Genomic DNA, 19290 nt, shown 5'->3' on the forward strand with positions numbered 1-19290 from the left:
TTATGCGATCGCATAATTGCGTTTTTATGGGGGGACTGGCAGAGGCATTTTCTTTCCTGGTTCGGTTGAAACATGCCCCATAATCACAGCCCAATGGAGCAGTATCAGACTCCTATTCTGACTACAATCTGAGTATGACCACGTCAGGCTAGCATTGTGGATACAAATTCAGTTAAAAGGTATAATATGTAACATTTCTGCATTGAAATGTCGAAAAACAACTATACTCTTGTTATACATTTTGTTGATTTGTGTACTTACGTTATCTCAAATGTTTCCAACAATGTTCAAACCCAGAGTAATATGTAATTATAATCAAAGACTTGTCATTTGGTCGCCTGTCAATGGTGTCATATGACCTTTGACCTTTAGTCTAGTTGCTCTAACTTTTGGGAACACAGGAAACCCCAGATGATACTTCAGAGAGTAGTCGTAAATCATACAATGTAAATTAATTATACTCCGTAACCGTACTACAGCATCTGATGGATCTACATTGGAAATGGTGGTTTAACAAAGAAGAAAACCACTCCCATTATCCCATGCTACCTCACGACGTCATCAAAAAGTCTGTCTTTTGTTACTGTTTTGGTTGAGAGACCCTTAGCAGCTGAAACATTACAAATTGTATTGTACATATTATTTAAATACTTGATGAAAGTAGTAAAATCTTGGTTTGCTTGGTCTCAAACTGGATTTCTCCTAAAACTAACCTAAAATCTATGCTGTTGGTTCCTAGTCTGCCAAGCTTCCACCAGCCAAGAAGAAGAAAAAAATGGTGACTCCAGTCTTCCAGGATTTGTCTGTTGCAGATCGCCTGGTTTATCTGACCGGCATTCCAAAAGATGCGTCTGAGCAGGAAGTTACGGACTTGGTGGGGTCCTTTGGCAAGATCAACAACGTGGTCCTCATGCCATGCTCCGAGGAAGAGAGCGAGAACAGTGAAGGACAAAAGGTGCTATTAAGTGTAATGTACTGATTACTGATGAGTTTTGTAGGGAATTATTTGGTTTGATAGATTTTAATTTAAATGAGAAAATTAAAGTGTAATAAAATAATGCATTGCATTAAAGGTAAGCTGGACATAAGAAAATTTTGAATTGACACAATTCAAAAGTTGTTTTGCTCATTCGTAAAGCCAATATGCTGATGTTATGTAGCAATAGTACAAATAATAATTAAAGTTTAGAATCCGTTTTAATGCGTTTTATGTCACTGTTGCAGTTTGCTTGCTTATTTTATAGCAAAAATAAATAACATGCAAGCAGGAGCATTATTCAAATCTACATTTTCAATAGAAATACGGCTTACAAGAAAGACCTTCAAATCATTAGAATAGCAGTCCATCACTCATGATTCCTAAAAAACACTAGCTGTGGCTATGTTAACTATGAAAATGTCCTAGTTCAGTGTTGCAGAACGCCATCATGGTCCCACATTATAACTTTGTCATCCTCTCCTGTTGCAGGCATCTGTATGCTTGGTGAAGGCTGAAGATGCCCAGGCTCTGGCTAACTCTCCAAATCTCTCCATCAGAGACCAACAAATCACTGCTTTAAAAGCCAAGGTACCATGTGAAAAATATGCATGTGGCATGGATGGCATTACGGTTATCTTTTTGATACATTAAAAAAAAACATGAACCTCCCTTCTAAAAAGCAGATCGATTTTAAATCGATTTTTTTTTTCTCCCCCTACTTAAAATCAATCTGCACATGACAAAGAAATAGTTCAAAACAAGTTTTATTTTGTTTTGACTCATGGGGCATGTATACCATTATGATTATTCATGCCAATTTTGTGGAAATATAAATTATATGTATTAGTGTTTTCCCTACCAGTTATTTAGGGGGGGGGGCATATATTCAACAAAAAAACGGATGCGTGAGATAAAGCTGTTTTCACATATACAGGTAATTTACTTCTCTTTCCTCGCTAAAAGTTCAAATAATTTTAACTTTTTCACCTGTTGCTGAGTAACGTACGATAACATCCCGGGGTCTCTTGAATGTAGCAAGCTCCTCCGTAGCGATGAAAACAAACGTCGAAGCAGAGCTCCGTGCTACAGAGCGGCGATTGTTAGTTGTTTACGTCGCTACAGACCTCTGTCACAGCTCGGTCGGATCAGCAGCATTTAGTAGATGTATTGAGCTGCAACAGAGTTCCTCAACACAGCCTCTGGTGCCCCACATGGTTCTCCTTCAGGTCAGCGGTAGCTGGTGGTTCAGATATCCAAGAATAGGTGACTGTCAGCCGGGGACAGAGCACCGCAAACGGCCGGTCATTTCGGCGGAGATTACGGTTAAGTAAGTAATAAAACGACTGGTTAAGAAAATGTATTAATGTTAGTCCCTGTTGCTGCCATGTTGTTTGTGTATCTCTAAGAGGTGGCAAACGCGCGGGGGGAGGGCTGAGCCCGTTCGGAGCTACGGGAGCCCAGAGGGGAGCGTCGGCGGATGTTAAGGAGAAAATCAATTTTCATTTAAACAAATCGACGTCAACTACACATTCGAGTTAATCGATAAAATCGATTTATCGCCCAGCCCTAATATGTGTATATAAAGCAGTTGATAGTAGGTGTAAGAAGGGGCAGATGCTAATTCAGAAACAATTTAAAATTACAAAATGCCTTTCAGTTAACACCTTTTTTTATTCATCTGTTTTAGAAAGCTGAAGCAGGACCGTCCTCTGACAACAGGTTTGTCGCAGTTTTCATCCACTCAAGCATCCTAACTTTTTTAACCCCACATGCCACGCAGTCACCCTGCCAATTTCAAAACAGCTTTGCACTCCTATTAATATTTCTGTCTTCACAGAACCCCTACTTCAGGACAGGACAAAGGTGCTACTGGGGAAGACCCTGGCAAGTAACAGAGAGAGAGAGAGAGAGAGAGAGAGAGAATCCTAGCAGTGAACGTTTGCTTTACATGAGAACCTTATGGGGTGGGCATGATTGTTGCAGCTATTAGTCAAACCCTGAGGTGTCACCTGGTAAACGTAATGAGATTATGATTGCAAAAAGCTTGCAGCTATGACGACCTTCCAACTACAAATTCAAGCAGCTGCCTCCACAATGGAGGTTTTGAGCACAGCCCACTCAGATTCCATGTACCCAACCTCCCCCAGCATGTACAATAAATTATTCCGGAGCTGGCAATTTAAGACCTTGCGGACAGGATCTTGAGCCAAACATTGCCAGTTCACCCTTGTCGACGACAAGTTGGGTTTACCACGTCTGTGATGCCAAAGTGAAAACACCTAGGCCCCCACCTTTGCCTGCCACCCAACTCACAGTGCACTAGATTCCAGTGCCTATCCCTGCAAGTGGTGGGCCCACAGGCTAGTGGCTCCATGTGCCACTTCTGTAGCTAAGGCACATGTAGACAGGTTTGTGTCGTCATGGCTTGTGCTTGTGGTTTTAAAAACATACTAATTGTAGCTCTCTTTGCACTTTTGCCCCCCAACTTTGCAGGAGGGGATGCTGACCAGAAGACATATAATGAGGTACATGATGCATACATGCACTCTGTAAAATATAAATAACTTAGTACAGTATAACGGGCTGGTGAGTGTTGTCAACCAAATCCTGGGGCTTATGTGTGATTAATTGGACATCCAATTTGCTAATTTATTGTATCAAATTTGCAGTTTGGGTTAATGTTGAGCTTTGTCACTAGTAATTAAATCAGTAATCGGGCATATTAAACTCCATTTTACATCCCAATGTAATGTCTCCTACAGAAGGGCTTGGTGTTGATCACAGGTTGTCCTGAGAGTGACTGGTCAGAGAATGATATCATCAACCTAGTCAAGCCCTTTGGAACTCCCTCTGACATCATCCAGGCACCACAAATCGGAAAGGTTGGTATTTAAACACTGTTTCATCTGAAGCTTGTACTGTTTCGTGGAGAAGACAAACAACTGGACAGCAGTAAGCTAATGCAAGTCCTGAATACCTGGACATTTTTTGTGAGATTGTCTTTCTCTTAAGTTAAGGCTACAAACCAGTAGGGTAGTAACAACTAGTGTAGAATTTTCTGTACTTTACTTAGTTATTTACACCGTGGTACATCAGGCGCACAGCACGACAGAACATACGGGGAAGTAGTACACTGCTGCTTTAGCGCAAAGTCAGACCAGACTAGGCTAGCGTCATAATTCTACGACCCAGAGGATGAGATCTACTTTTACAGAATACTCTGTAATAGTGTAGCATTCACTAGACACCCTTACAGGGTGATTACTCTGTTTGGCACAGGGTTATTCAAGTACCCGATGCAGGCTGGGGTAAGTGCTCTAGCCAGAATGCTGAAGGAGTACCGGAGGTACGAATGGGTGGTGTGCTGTTCTGAAAGCGAGAAGGGAATGATAGAGCGAGCCCTGGTAGCCTGGTTAACACCAGGCCCTTCTCAGTTGTAACTGAGAGTGGGTCTGGGAAAGGTTCATTGACAGTTCATTTCCAGAGGGGCGTCACCAACGGACGCCACTCAAATGCCTCTGGGCTCATTGGATAGTCATTCAACCAATTGGAGCAACGATACGGGTGACTCTTTTCACATCCAACAAAAAAAATGTGATTTTGGTTTTTGGTGTGGTCCCTCCTCCACGCCCTACTTTCTCCTTGCAGGTGTTTCATATTGCTAACTTGTTATCTTCTGCACACACGCTGAAGAATTTCCAAACAGCTGATATGTTGCAGGTTAATTCACGGGGCTCCCTACATGTGCAAGAATAGCGCGGACACGCGCTTCACACCGCAAGCGGGTACACGCCACACACGGCGGAGAAGTTGAGTGGAAGGAAAAAGAGACTGTGTCTCTGTCCGTGTGTGCGTGCGTCCTTGAGAACTGTAACTCGTATAACTTATGTTGTCAGTTAATTATAGCATTGACCGGTATAAAATCGGCATATGTCAGACTGACCTGTCAGTCCCTGGTCATGGTGAAGCACGGCTTCGGTAGCCGTCATGTTGAATGTAAACAAAAAGCTGCTTACCGTCGCTGCGCTATCCTCGTCGCGTAAAGCTCGCCTCAGCGGTTGTGATTGGTGCCTCAATTTTGAGGACATTGGAAATGGGTTTGAATGGGCTCTTCGCCAGACTGACCTGCAGAGCAAATCTCAAATTTGCCGGAAGTTTGTCAGGGTTTAGCCAGGCTAGAGCCCTGGTGGACCCGGGTCCTATCTACCCGGACCCTTTCGTCAGACATGCGCTTTCGTCAGACATGCGCCCCGGTCGTACAGTCCGGCAGGGTCAGTAACCGTGTACCTTCCAGGGAATTCCAGAGACGCAGGCGGGTACAGCCCAAGCCAGCGGACTGGGACCCCAGGAAGACCGCAGGGTGGTTCAGATTGAGTCAGAACAGCCCAAGTGACCTCAGAGGGTAGTAGGGCTATCTGGGGGTTCCTCGTCTTCAGGAAGCCAAGGAAGGGAGATACCCAGCGGAACTGGAGACGGGGAAGCTGGGCACAGGACCGTAGTGCACATGCTGAGGGGGCCAGAGGGATGCCCTCAAAATAGCGGCACATAAGTGCTTGCCTCAGAATGCCTCAACTCGCACATGAGGAGAGAGCCTCTACCGGACTATGAACAACAGATAGTAGTCTGGATAGGAAGGGAGTACCTCACAGTGATACAGGCTAAACCAGTGTGTATGAAAGGAAACTTTCAGGCGCTTGATTGTCTGACCTCTGCACTGGGGATAGGCTATAGGGCCGTATATGACACACAGACAAGGTCCATGTAGGGAACGCAGAAGTGGATGACCTTGTTCAGTATGTGGGTAAAACGGTGAGTAACGATCTAACCGATCCCAAACTCCCAGATATCGATGGAACCAAGAAATACCCCTGTCCATGTGCCGACCCCAGACCCTCAGACACCAGAGGAATCAGCCTTCAAGATCTACCAGTATGGCCGAGTGGGGGACAGACGCAAGAAAACTAAGGTTCACCCGCGTGCAACTGGTGACCCGGCTATGTGGCAGTATTTCACACACGTGAAACTGGGATAGGGCTGGGCGATAAAACGTTAACGATATGTATCGCGATAGACACATAATCAATATCAATAGAAAATGCGGTCGATAAAACGTTTGATAACTTGTTTTTCTTCATCAGAAGAAACCAGAGGTTGTGAATCAAGTTTGGTTGCATGAACAAAGGCCCTCACTCTCTGGCAACCTAGCAACGTGGGGAGTGACACTCTAACAGCCAATCATGTAACAGTATCATGTTTGGTTGCGCCACATCGCTGTCTCGTGTTCTTCAATAACAGAACCCGGCGTGAGTGGAAAGTGAGTGCCGCAGCGAGCAAGGAAATCGTTGATAAAACAGGAAAAGTCAGTATGGCAGTTTTTGGGATTTTATAAGTCTGACCGTAGTCAGACCAATGTCGTCAGACCAACACTGGTAATACCATAAACTTGTTTTACCACTTTAGCCGCGCTCACACTTTGGAGCACAGCCGTATTCGCCATCAACGTCCAACAACATCTGCAGCTGCTACACGGCACAAACAGCAGATCGCCATGGAGAGGTACTCTGCATCAGCGCCTTACTAAACGCTACAAGCAGCAGACCGCCATGGAGAGGTACTCTGCATCAGCTCCTTACTAAACGCTACAAAGAAATAACGGAGGCAGTCATGCTGAGCACTGTCCAGAAGCCAGGTTACCAACCTAGCACTAAACCTGCAGAAAATAGTTCCTTCTCAGGTTTCTTAAATTTATCTAAGACTTTGCACTATTTTATGACACTTTATTAAGCATTTCTTACTTATTCTTTAATTTTGCACCTTAATGTTAAGAGATAATTGTTAAGTGTTCATTGTGATTTTAGACCTGTTTACATTTTAATTATTAGTGTTTTCCATGGTTGTGTTGACATTTCTGCTTTTATAACTGAGGGGATTATAATCAGAGCAGGGTTAAGTTTAAAATTAAAATGTTTAAATTTAATATATTTTTCTCCTGGTCCTTATTTTAAATAGGTCATAAAAATATCAATTATCAGGCTTGACCGATATGAAAAACTTATATCGTGATACAGTTTTCAACCATATCGCCCAGCCCTAAACTGGGACAGTTCCGACACAAATGGATGGTAGAACCTTCCACAGAGAATCTGGATTTCTCGAACGAAGACGGGAAATGCATTCCTGTTGATAAACATTGGCACGTGTTCACCGCAACCAGCAACAGGTTCCTGATTCTGACGAACCGTAGGCAGGGCCCCTTGGTAATAATTCTGGACTGTAATAAAATTTGAACACTGCTAGTTTTGTGTTTTTCAAGGGAGGATGTTGAACGAATGTTTGAATTGAAAACCCAAAAACAAAGAAATGGCAGAATCCATATCATTCCTTGCTTTATAGCATATATAAAGTTGTTAGTATTAATGGAATAACTATATCATTAATTAAATACAGGGCTTAAAGTATTCCGGGCACGGTGCCGGATCTCCGGCGTGCGGCCGTGAGGGGGAAAAAAACAAAAAAAACTTGCATGCGGTTTAATATTTGAGTCAATTGATTTCACATACCAATCATACAAGAGGAACGCAGCTCTAACTAACACAGGGTTGATAGTAATCGGACCTGGTGCCGGATTTCTGGCATACGAATATTTTGGATAAATAAATTAAAATGTCCACATGGGATTTGTTTTTGATTCGCTAGGTTTAACCAATCATCGAACTTCCACCTACCAGTTCTAGCCAATCAGATGCAAAGTAGGGCGGGTCTTTGCCGAAAAGCGAGAGTGCGGTGTGGTCTCCGTGGTAACGCAGCTAAAAAAATCGAGGCAGAGTTTATAAAACTTGGAGCATGTAGATACAGCTTTAGTTGAGAAAGTAGTTAAAATAAATGGCGCTGGGCATGAATAGAAGACTAGAGGAAAAAGGTGGAGACGGGAAGCCGTGTAGCACTTGGTGCCTCAAACTGAGGGAGCCGGGTGCTTGCTTCTGCAGCTCATGTTCAAGGAAGATACTGTACGGCAGCAGCGGTAAGACGGGGCATGCTAGTAGAGTTTAGATTCTCTGCCGGGCCGTTATTTTCCGCCACTATCCTCGGGCCGGGCCCTTGATTAAGCATTTGTGTTTGTTTCTTTTTTAATCATTACTTTATTAGCATAATTGGGTGGGGAGAAAGCTATGCCATAATCAGAAATATATTTAGGCCAAAGTAACAAATGTGTCCAAAAAGTTACACAAGTTGTAGGCTACTACAGTTACAAAATGTAACGCGTGTCATGCGCGGAGTCTCCTCCTCTCGCACGCATCACACCGGGGCTGCTGGCCTGTATGGTGTAGCTTAAGTGCAACATGGAGCTTGAGGATGTAAAGAAAAACAGGAGAATTAACTTTGAGCTAGTTTGGAGGAAAATCGGAGGTATGGAACCATTTTAAACAAGTTGTGGGCAGTCAGTGACAACATAGGCAATGTATCGGCTTTGTCGAGTGCATTAAGTGCGGCACGCTGCTCGCCTATGACAGCAAATAAAACAGGGACTTGGATGATGAACAGACACATGAAGCAGGCTCGCCATGGCAGAAAAGATGATAGTCAGCCTTCAATGTCCTCTTTTGTTACTTCTCCAAGCATAGGCTACCCCTGAGAAATGCATTGAGTTATGTTTTTTTTTTTTTTTTTCGTTTCTTCATTCAGATCCATTTGCGATCCATTCTATTCTGTATAAACAAACAGCGCAGTTTACATGCTTCGCTCTTGTTGCATTATTCATTAAGATAATTTTAAACAGATTTCTGCAGTTCAAACAACTCTGAATTGTAGTTGAGAACGTCCGTTATAACGGCCCACGCATTAAAAAAGTTTTGGGTTGAAATCGGCTTGGGCTCATAATTCCAGTTGATGTGTCGGGCCGTTCTCGGACACAACATGCACAGGCTCGGGTAGAGTCGGGCTTGATTTTTTTTTTTTTTGGGGGGCCCCATCTAAGCTCTACTTGTAGTCCCAAAGCTTCGGTCGTGCGCTCTGTAATACGAGTACAGGCAACGACGGCTACTGTTGCGACTGTTCCTTTACTGACCGACCGTGATACAAACAATACGTGTGTGCACGTTCACTGTAGCCATCTGAAGCCCAAACTGCCTTAACAAAGCTGTCTGTTTTGGAGTCAGCATGGCAGGTATTTAAACATAACGGTCTTGTCCCAGAGTTTAGACTTCTAGCTATATGAAAAGATAAACAATGCAATGTTTTTAATAAATAAAGTAAATAAAGCAGCTAATATCAACATGGACAAAATCATGAATGTACCAGATGCCGGCGCCGCCACCGTGCCTAAGAAAAAAAAAAAAAGTGTTCTTTGGGCAGCCTTCTTGCGAAGAGAGCAGCCTCATGGGCAGTAGTGAGGACACGGTTACATAATTTTCTCCAGAGAGAATGTCTGTGAAGTCCGCTACTGGCTTCAGCACGTTGTTCAGATTCCAGAACACTTATGTCTTGCCATGTCAGCTGGGGGAGTGGGCGGCGGCTTTTGTCTTGGGCAAACACATGTTTGATGGCTTGCTCCTGCTCCAGCATTCTCTCCACCATTTGCTGTTTTGAGCCCCATCGTGTTGCACAGTCCTGTCAGTAAAAATTAAATTATTAAATTAAAAAATACTTAAATTATAAAATACATATTAAATCATTTAAACAATAATTTGTTCATTGTCACGAATTGTTTTAAAAATTACCGTGATCAATGAGTGCTCAGGGAGTTTCATTTCCACTTGTGCTTTCTACAGCTCACGTCGCCTTAGCCAGCTGTGCGAAAACGCAGTGTTGACTGCCCGGCAAACCCCAAAAGCTCGGTCTTTGCTGGCCCTCTGTTGCGCAAGCGAGTTGTTTATGGCCAGGTTCAAGTTGTGGCCAAAGCAACTTAACCATGGCCATTTCAACTGCCGGATGGCTGCAACAATATTCGCTCCATTGTCTGTAGTTATACAGGCAATTTGTTTCTCCTGTAGTTTCCAGTCATTAATTGCCTCGCGCAGTGCTTCTTCCAAATTATCTGCTGTATGGCTTTCGGGCATTAAGCTAGTTTGTAAGCATTTGGACTGCAGTGTCGACTCTTTATTCACATAATGTCACTGACATGTAGGGCATCATATTGCAGCTGGACCACATGTCCGTTGTCAGGGCCAAATATTCTACATCACCCAGCTCTTTCGTGATGTTACTTCTGACCTCGTTGAAAAGGTTAAGGATAGCCGTTTGGAAAAATATTTCCGACCTGGCAGCTCGTATTGACTTTCAAAGGTATGCAGCATGGCCTTAAACGACGGCTTCTCCACTGTATTGAACGACACCATTTCTTTGGCCAGGAAAAGCGTTACCGCATCTGTCAACTGCCTCCATCTGTCACTGTCGGTTTTATATTTGGTGCTTTTTGCAAAAGCCCCAGTTATCGTCTGCTGACCCTGGCTAGCTTTTTTGCTAGGCCCAGGACATGTGGGCAAGGTGGCATATTCTGCTGGATGGCGCACACGCAAATGGTCATGAAGATTGGTCGTCTGCCCATCTTTTGCGCGGATCACACATAAGCAGATCTTGCACACAACTTGAAGCGGGTCCCTTGGCTGTCCACTCTCATCAGGTCTAAATCCAAAAAATTGCCATATAGGCGAAGTAGTGCCCTTTTTAGCAACCAATACCAACGCCATTGTATCAACTCTTAAGTGGAAGGAACGGAAGCTACTTTTTTTTCGTTCTTAACCTTATTGGAAAGCCCAGATGAGTAATTAGTTGGGTTAATAAAATAACGAAATAATAGTTTTTAGTAGAAAAAATATTCATGTAAAGAAATATATTAAAATAAAAATTGCGCAACGCTACCCCCCCACCACTTGCTTTCAATTTCTGCTTTTGTCACAAGATATTAAAACCACCTGAGCTCGGCTTGAGCTAGGGGACCAAACCTTAACATGCCCCGTGTGCGCTGATGCCCTCATCTGTTGGCATTTCTGAATGCCTTCCCATGGACGTACATGTGTCATTAGTATGAGGAAAAAAAATGAGATTTTAGCTGTGGCTCGGGCTTGGACATAAATATCTTAATGCCTGTCGGACACGGGCTGGGCTCGGACAGAAAAATGTGGCCTGATCCGCACTCTAGATGACAGTGGTGAATGGTGTGGTCATGAAGATAACGTTACACAACTCTGGCCGTAATGGCAAGAAATGTTTTTGTATATCGGAGTGAAAGATTCTTGCTCACAAAAAAAAACTCCTTTCTTGATGTCAGACTTTGAATCAGATGTTTAAGGTGTGGAAACCCTGATTTATTATGCTTTCCAAAAGGAGGCACAATAAAGTTCATAATGAAATTTTGTTTTTAATTAAAATAAGTACATTTAACATGAGAATCAGTTTTCAGTATTTAAGTACAGTAAATATCAGATACTTTATGATTTTCACTCAAGTAATATTCTAAAAGGGGACTTAACTTCTACCAACGTGGTTTTCTGGTAAGACACTTGTTCTTTTAAGTACTTTAATACAAGACTGATTGCAATAAATGATCTGAACACCAGAAACGCAAAACAAAATACTGTGTACAGAATAAATCTGTCCATACAGATTTTCCATGTATTGTTAAGTTGTTATTTTCACGGTTTGGCTATTTATTACTTATTAATAAATAAATAAATAAAAAAAAAAATATATATATATATATATAAAAATTAAGTAAGTAATGGGGCTGTCAGTCGATTACATTTTTTAATCGCATGAGTGTTTAATTATAAATTCTTCACACTTTTTGTATCTGTTCTAAATGTACTTTAAAAGGGATATCAGTCTTGTGGAGAGAACCATCTGGAAGGTTTTTGAAACTGAACTTGCCATTCAAAAGACCATTTTCTTTATCCATTTCTGCTTAAGGAGCTTTGTTTCTGCTAGCCCTCCACTCCCATTCATGGATGTATTCTAAGACCTGCTCCCGATCTGTTGCTCGTCTCCACTGCAGTCTGCAGTACACCCCGTCCCCCAACCCTACTGACTGCCGCTGCAGTGGTGCAGGACATGGGGGTGGGAGCTGTGGACTGCATGCATGGAAATGAATTACAATAGAAAATAATATTTTTAGAAGTCGCCAAGAGGGTCTGAAAAGTTGCTACATCTTGCGAGAAAATAGCCAAGTTGGCAACACCGTCCAAAACGTTACTGCTGCAGGTTCCTAATTTCCTTAACTATGGAGCAAAATCATAGAACGTGCATGCGTTAATTGCGTGTTTAGTGGCGTAAAAAGGAATTTGCATTTACTCATTATTGCTGCGTTAATTTTGAAAGCCTTAATAATGATTAACAGTGAAAAAATGCCTAGGATGTCTTTTTCAGGGTGGCTAATGTCTTTGGATGACCATTTCCTATGAAAGGATATACCTGTATTAGTTGAAAAACACAAAGACAGGAGGCTGATATTCCTACAACAATGTTATTCTTTTTGTATGTTAGGTACTGGTGTCAGTTCCAGACACAGAGATTGCTCAAGAGATGGTGAAAATCTACACCTTCACGCCTGCGAAGATTAACAACTGCGAGCTGAAGATGATCCATCTCAAACAGCGTATCAGTCTCAGCACACCGGTAGGGCTCTCATCACTTACCCAATCTTCCTCTACAGTATATTGATCGTTTGTTCTCTGTTGCTGTCTAATGTTCTTTGTCCATGATCTCCTCTTTGAGAAGTTGGTTCTTTGGCATTGTACTATGTTGAACAATGATCGTTGAGTTTAAAACAAAAAACTCTTTACACAGGTGGCTCTCTACAATCTTCTGATGGGATCAGTGGACCCATTAGTGAGTATTTCTACCAGTACAGTTCTCTGTCCAATTTATTTTAAAAGGGGTGAATATACTGTAGAGTACAGCCCCTTTCATTTTTGGTTTGTTGATTTAACAGGGATAGTGCACATTCATAAACTTTGCTGTAAATGCGCCAGAGTAAGCAAAAAGGGGAGTTTTCATCTGTAGTCCCTTGATAATGTTCAGCTAATTAATCATACAAAATTGTTTGTATGTCTTATAGATCCAAAGGTAAATTAACATGAAATTCTTACCACACTAACCAACCTTAATAAAGCAACTGCCCAATGACTACTTGACAATACATCCTGCAGCTGCCTATGTTAAATTATTCAGCGGTCATTTGTCCCTGGGATGCAGTGTGCTTTATTTACTGTTTGGCTTAAAGGCTCTGACCAACCCGACGACCGACCGTCGGACTGAATGCCTCCCCGAGTTGTTCAAAAAAGTGCCTCGGAACAAACCGAAGCCATGCCGACTTGAGCGTACGTTCCGCTCATGTGCGAGACCTAATGCGTCTCCATAACTGCAGTCGCTGCTAATCTGTATTGTCGCCCCAAAAAATTTAAACCGGCAGCTAATTTCGACAAATGCATCACGTGGGTCTGGCTTCTACCAAATTTCAAAGCCAGAACATAATGACGGCTCGTTCGGAATACGATCTCATATTTTACGAAAATAGTTCACGAAACGTGTTTCTGAAAACATTTTAAGCGAGAAATGGGCCATGCAGTTTCTGAATCTGTCTTCATTTCAAAGTGTAGTACCGTATTTTCCAGACTATAAGGCGCTCCGGAGTATAAGTCGCATCAGTCAAAAAATGCGTCATCAAGAGGGAAAAAACCATAAGTCGTACCGGACTATAAGTTGCATTTATTTAGAAATTTATTTCACAAAATCCAAGACGAAAATCAGCCCTTTTCAACTGTCAACTATACAATAGCACACAGAACAACTAGTTACCAGGGCGTGGAGACGTAACTGCACCGTTGACAGGCCCCTCCCGGCAGCACGCATCCATCTGTGGACTAGCTAGTTCCTCCAGCTCTGGCCGTCTTGCTTTCAGCCCGCAATTAGCCGATTAGCTTTCTTTGTTTTCTTCATTGCACCTTTTCGCCAGTCCTTCACAAGTTTCTCCCTCATTTCAAACTTTCTTTCTGCTGCTCGATAACCGTTTTCGGCTGCATATTTTACTACATGCAGTTTATCTCTTTTCTTTCTCAGTTGTCTTTAGGAGGAGCGTTCTGGTTGTCACAAGCCTAGAGCGCCCTCTCGCGGCTGTAGACTGTAATTTTTTCCCTATGAATTAACATGTTAAATTATATATATTTTGATATATAAGTCGCACCTGACTAAGTCGCAGGACCAGCCAAAGTAGAAAAAAAGTGTGACTTGTAGTCTGGAAAAAACGGTAATATTTGCAGTACCTTTTTTTTTTTTTTTTAAAAACCTTACAGCAGTACTGTCTTTGATGTAAGTTTGTGGTTCTGATTTAATAACTCATGGTGAATTAACAAACAAAACAATATTTTAGATGGTAAGCATATAATGTTGCAGGCTTTCAAGGGGCTGTGAAACCATTTATTGACATAGTTGATTTGTCTAACATCAATATTCTATACTTTGAACTGATTGACATCACTGAACTGGTGAGTAATTGTCCGCTGACTAATAAGTAACAGAATTTTCCTTTGCCTCCTGCAGGAGAGTCCTGGTCCAGTAGGCTGGAACTGCCTGTTGGTCATCAGTAATGTTCCCAACACCCCAACCGGCTCTTCTGAGGTCCAGAAATTGGTGCGACGCTTTGGTACCGTCATCAAGACCGTAGTGCTCAACAATATGGTGAGGGCTGTTTGTCTGTGCAGCTGCAAACGTGCTTATCCATCATCTCCTGAATCTGCTGTGTCCTGAGAATATGTGCCCTCTGTTGCCATATGGCCTGGATTGAGAAGGAATTTTCTCCAAATCTGTCATGTCTCACCTCCTTTATTTATCAGGCAAATAAATCTCATACGCTGTTAACATGATGATATATCTCATCCTGCTCAGGTCATTTGTGAGATGGCAACTGCTGCTATGGCCTTGTCTGTTTACAAACGTTTCCAGACGTTTCCGTGCATCATCCAGAACAACCCTCTGTTTTTCTCCCGCAAGCCTGACCCCAAAGCCAACACACAGACCAAAGTCACTGCATACCCTGATTCATCTGAGGTGGGTATCTTTAATACTTGATCTGCAATAGTTGTCAATGGGACATCCATTTAGACACGTTTTATCTACTATTGACATATATTCCTGCAGCTTTAACTCGTATTAAACACCTGAATGAATCAGTTTGAGGTAACACCAATCAATTCCTCCATGTCTCTGATCGTAGGATACACCTGCAAATGGCAAAGGCAGCCAAGCAGCAACAGCAGGAGCAGCATCTGCAGACAAAGAGACTTCTGAATCTCCATTGGAGGTGATTGAAAAAGCCGTTGACGGGAAGGATGAGAAGACAAAGAACACTGAGGAGACGGTTGGTGAAGACAAATCTTTGGAAGAAAACTGGAGCAAAGACGACGAGATAAAAAAAGACAAGCTTGCTGTTGATCTTTCGGACTCATTGGCTGCACCACAAGCCGAACCAGGAGCAGACTTGGAGACCGACATGAGGGACAAATCAGCTGTTAAAACTGTTGTGGAAACCGCAGAAGACGACATAGATGTCAATGCTCCCACAACAGGTAATTACAACACTCCTGCCGGTGAAGAGACAAAGACGTCAAGCTCTGATGGCCAAGCAGCTTCACGGGAGACGGCCATTCAAGAGCTCCCTAAGGTAAAATATCCCCAAAATCTGCTTCTGTGATTTTCATGTGAGCCAGACTTTGTCGCTAAGTCAGAAACCTCATATATTAATTCATATCTATGGGTTTTGACATCTCTGTTTTAACAGGTTACTCCAGAGATGGTTAAAGCACTGCTTGTGGAATGCCGAACTAGAACCGCCAGCAATCCCAACAACACAGCCGCTTCCACCAATGGAGAACAGGGGGGGACACAAATGGAGACAGAACAGGGCGAAAAAGCCGCAGAGGGGACAAAAGAGCCAGCAAAGAACCACACAGAGGAGGAGGTGAAGAAGCAGGAGAGGGAGCGAAAAGAAAGGGAAGCAAGAAAGTTGAGGGAGAGGGAGAGGAGGGTTTGGGAAAAGGAGGAGAGGACCAAGCGGGAGAGGGAGCGGGATGAAAGAGCCAGGAGGGAGAGGGAGAAGAGGGAGGAGGAGAGGAGGGAGAGGAAGAGAACACACAGGGAAAGTGTGTCAGGGTCGAGGTCGTCTTGCAGGTCGGAAGGGTATAAGCAAAGCTCCTGGAGGGACGAACTGTATAACAACTCTGAAGCGGAGACCGAAATGGTGAGAAGGCACTGTCTGGTCAGAAAGTGTTGAAACTGGCGAGTTAAATCGCTCCTTTTTTTTTCTTTTTTTTTCTTATCCTCAGTTGATTTCAGTTTGTTTTTTGTCCTGTCATGGAACCAGGTAGAGAAGAAGGAGGAGGAGGAGGAAGAAGAGTTTGGCGACTTCCCGTTCAACATGAGTGACTTTGTGACGGTAGATGAAGTTGGAGATGTGGCCGACCTTCCTTGCTCTTCTCCTTCTCCCTCTGTTCCCATGGAAGCCACAGATGGAGGGGAGGACGCTCCCACATCATTCCAACAGGACACTCTAGGGGTACAATTTAGCGTCCATATATCGCATAAAACATCTTCTCTGCATGGTTATTGGGGTGTCTGAGACATTATGGTCCTCTTCCTGTTCTCTTGTTTATAGGACACGCCCGTGGAGGTTACCCCAGAATCAACGATGTCCGATGCCCCAGCAACACTGGTGAAGTCTGAGCACGTATCGGAGTCTGAACCTGTGGCTGTGCCGATCGCTGAGACTTTAGATGGTTTAGTGTCATCAGATTCAAAACCCAGACTGGTTCTTATCGCTGCAGCATCCCCCCTCTCCGGCGTCACAAGCTGACTCATCACCCAGCCAAACACATGTGCCAATATGTCAAACAGAAGCCCCTCAGATCAAAACTGAGACTGAGAGCCCACCTCAGGCTGAGAGCCCACCTCAGACTCAAATCAAAACTGAGACTCAAATCAAAACTGAGACTCCGATCCCACCTCAGACTGAGATCCCACCTCAGACTGACATCAAAACTGAGACTCAGATTCCACCTCAGACTGCCATCAAAACTGAGACTCAGATTCCACCTCAGACTGAGATCAAAACTGAGACTCAAATCAAAACTGAGACTCGGATCCCACCTCAGACTGACATTGAAACTGACACAGGTAGGACCTCACACTGATTTAATCTTGATGAAGAAATTAAGGAAATTTAAAGGTGCCGTAGGTAGGATTGGGAAGATCCAGAACTTGGCCAAAAACTTTGAACATCGACAACTTCTCAGTCCCTCCCCTCTTTCTGCTAAAGCCCAAAAGGTTCTCCTAAGCCCTCCCATCCCCCATCTCCCCCGGCCCTGATTGGTGCATCTGAACAAGGAGTTCTGGATTTTTGCAAATCGCACTACAGGCTGTAGGTGGTGCCAGAGGTGCCGGATTGTTTTTTTTTATGACCTGCTTCATGTAGTTCTACTGGAACATAGGGTCAGTTTCAGCTAATATGACAGAAAGGTAGTTTTATAAGGCTTACCTTCTGCATCTTTTAAGCCTTAAGCCATTTTTCCACTCAACAAAAAACACTGGCGTTTGTCTTTAGCGGGAAAGGTTACAACCAGCATTCATTCCCGAGACAAATGACTGATGCAATATTGATGATTGGCAGTGATGGAAACAAAATTTTTTGGGCTGTCCTCTGGAAGTCGACTATTCAAATCAGCAGTGGTTGACCCCTCAGTCAACTGAGATTCGTCGTTTTGTTTGTTTTTTGTCAGTCTGTGTGCAGCTGACGTTACTTCTGGGGATTTTGGTCTCCACAAGTAGCTGCAGACTGAGTGCTCCTCACTTTCATGCTAACCTGCTGGGTAAAATTATTCCACTACGTCACCCCGTCCGCTCAGGGAAGATGTCAGCCACGGGTACAGGCAGCTTGGACCAGACCAAAGATTGTTCTGAGTGAGATGGCGGAAAAGAGGCTATGCCCGGTCAGGCTCTGAGATAACCGATAATACAAATAAATATGGTTATTAAAAGTGCGTTGGCCGAAAAAAAAAAAAACGGGAACAAATATTGTTATTGAACAGCCATATCAAATTTGAATTGGGCACTTCCCTACTAATTTTTGTCCCTTTTCTGGCCTAATGCAATGCTATCTCGGCCACAAATTCTGTCCGTCAAGCAGCGCTTGAATATCTTTCCAAATTAGTCAGCACTGCGTTTGAAAGAAATTAAATAAGTAACCACTGTAATATGGTCACTGGCCTCATTGCCCCTTTCTACTGTTTACTTACCTTGTTTTCCTATTTTGGTAGGAAAGGGGATTAGATATGTATTCTTTGATTTTAAGTTTAAGAGTGCGTAAATAATTTTGGCCTGAAATCTGTCTGTGTTTTAGAAGCCAGACTGGACTCCACCACTGAGGTTGAACCCCTTCTCGAACCTGCCCCTGCAGCTTCAGCTGCCCCGGCTGACTCCTCCTCAAACAGCCCAGCAGCAGGAGTAGTGACTTCAGAGAATGAGCGGGAGAACGATGTTCTTAATTACAGTCAGGTTAAGAAGGAGGAGATGGTGTCGGACAAAACGGAGGAAAAGGAGAAGATGCAGGTTGAAGAGGACAAAGAGACAGGAGCTCTTGCTGGGGAGACAGGTATGGTTTGTCTGATTTAGTTTGAAATAAAGCTTATCTGTATGTATGTATGCGCGTGTCCGTGTTTGGGGGCGGGGTTGGTGACGGTTAAGAACTGTTGGAATAAGGTTGGCGAAAAAAGGCCCTACGCTTTTCAGTGTATTATTTCGCTAAGAGGAAACTCAATAAAAAGCTATTTGCCAACACTATCTAGTGTTAAGTTGCTGTGAGCTGTATCCTACATTCACCACTTCTAAACCGAGGCAGAACATAACATAATTGGAGATCATTCCTTCACAGCACTGTGCAATGCGAGAAAATCTCAGAGCTGAACCGGCCAGACACAGCAGTTTTCATCACTCACCTTCATCACATTACCGTCGCCAAATTACCTCCGCGAAACAAATCCCTTACTTCACCTTTAACTGTCAAGCCACTAAACCTGTATGGCAATGAACAACTCTGCTGGTTAACGATCATACAACACGAGATCTCTCTCTCGCTCTCTCTCTCTCTCTCTCTCTCTCTCTCTCTCTCTCTCTCTCTCTCTCTCTCTCTCTCTCTCTCTCTCTCTCTCTGCGCGCACACAGTCCAGTTCTGGTGGTTGATTAACGCAGATATGTGCTGTTTAGCTCTCATAACGGCCGGGTGGGTAGCGCACTGCCATGAGTCCATGACCCTAATGTCTGATTACTCC

General features: G+C 43.4%; 1 protein-coding gene across 1 annotated transcript in view; it reads left to right on the forward strand.

The window, feature by feature from the left end:
• LOC114563123 (zinc finger protein 638) overlaps positions 1-19290 on the forward strand; it is a 38128-nt gene that overhangs the window by 16364 nt on the left and 2474 nt on the right. The window contains exons 9-24 of the mRNA XM_028589930.1: positions 740-955; positions 1469-1567; positions 2667-2698; positions 2817-2863; positions 3473-3504; positions 3742-3861; positions 12458-12589; positions 12761-12802; positions 14513-14650; positions 14858-15019; positions 15186-15632; positions 15750-15995; positions 16332-16523; positions 16623-16694; positions 16759-17140; positions 18363-18614. Coding sequence (XP_028445731.1) covers positions 740-955; positions 1469-1567; positions 2667-2698; positions 2817-2863; positions 3473-3504; positions 3742-3861; positions 12458-12589; positions 12761-12802; positions 14513-14650; positions 14858-15019; positions 15186-15632; positions 15750-15995; positions 16332-16523; positions 16623-16694; positions 16759-17140; positions 18363-18614 — 2611 coding nt within the window. The remainder of the gene's footprint in view (positions 1-739; positions 956-1468; positions 1568-2666; positions 2699-2816; positions 2864-3472; positions 3505-3741; positions 3862-12457; positions 12590-12760; positions 12803-14512; positions 14651-14857; positions 15020-15185; positions 15633-15749; positions 15996-16331; positions 16524-16622; positions 16695-16758; positions 17141-18362; positions 18615-19290) is intronic.

Source organism: Perca flavescens, chromosome 2 (assembly GCF_004354835.1).
Source record: "Perca flavescens isolate YP-PL-M2 chromosome 2, PFLA_1.0, whole genome shotgun sequence".
In the NCBI taxonomy this organism is placed as follows: Eukaryota; Metazoa; Chordata; class Actinopteri; order Perciformes; family Percidae; genus Perca; species Perca flavescens.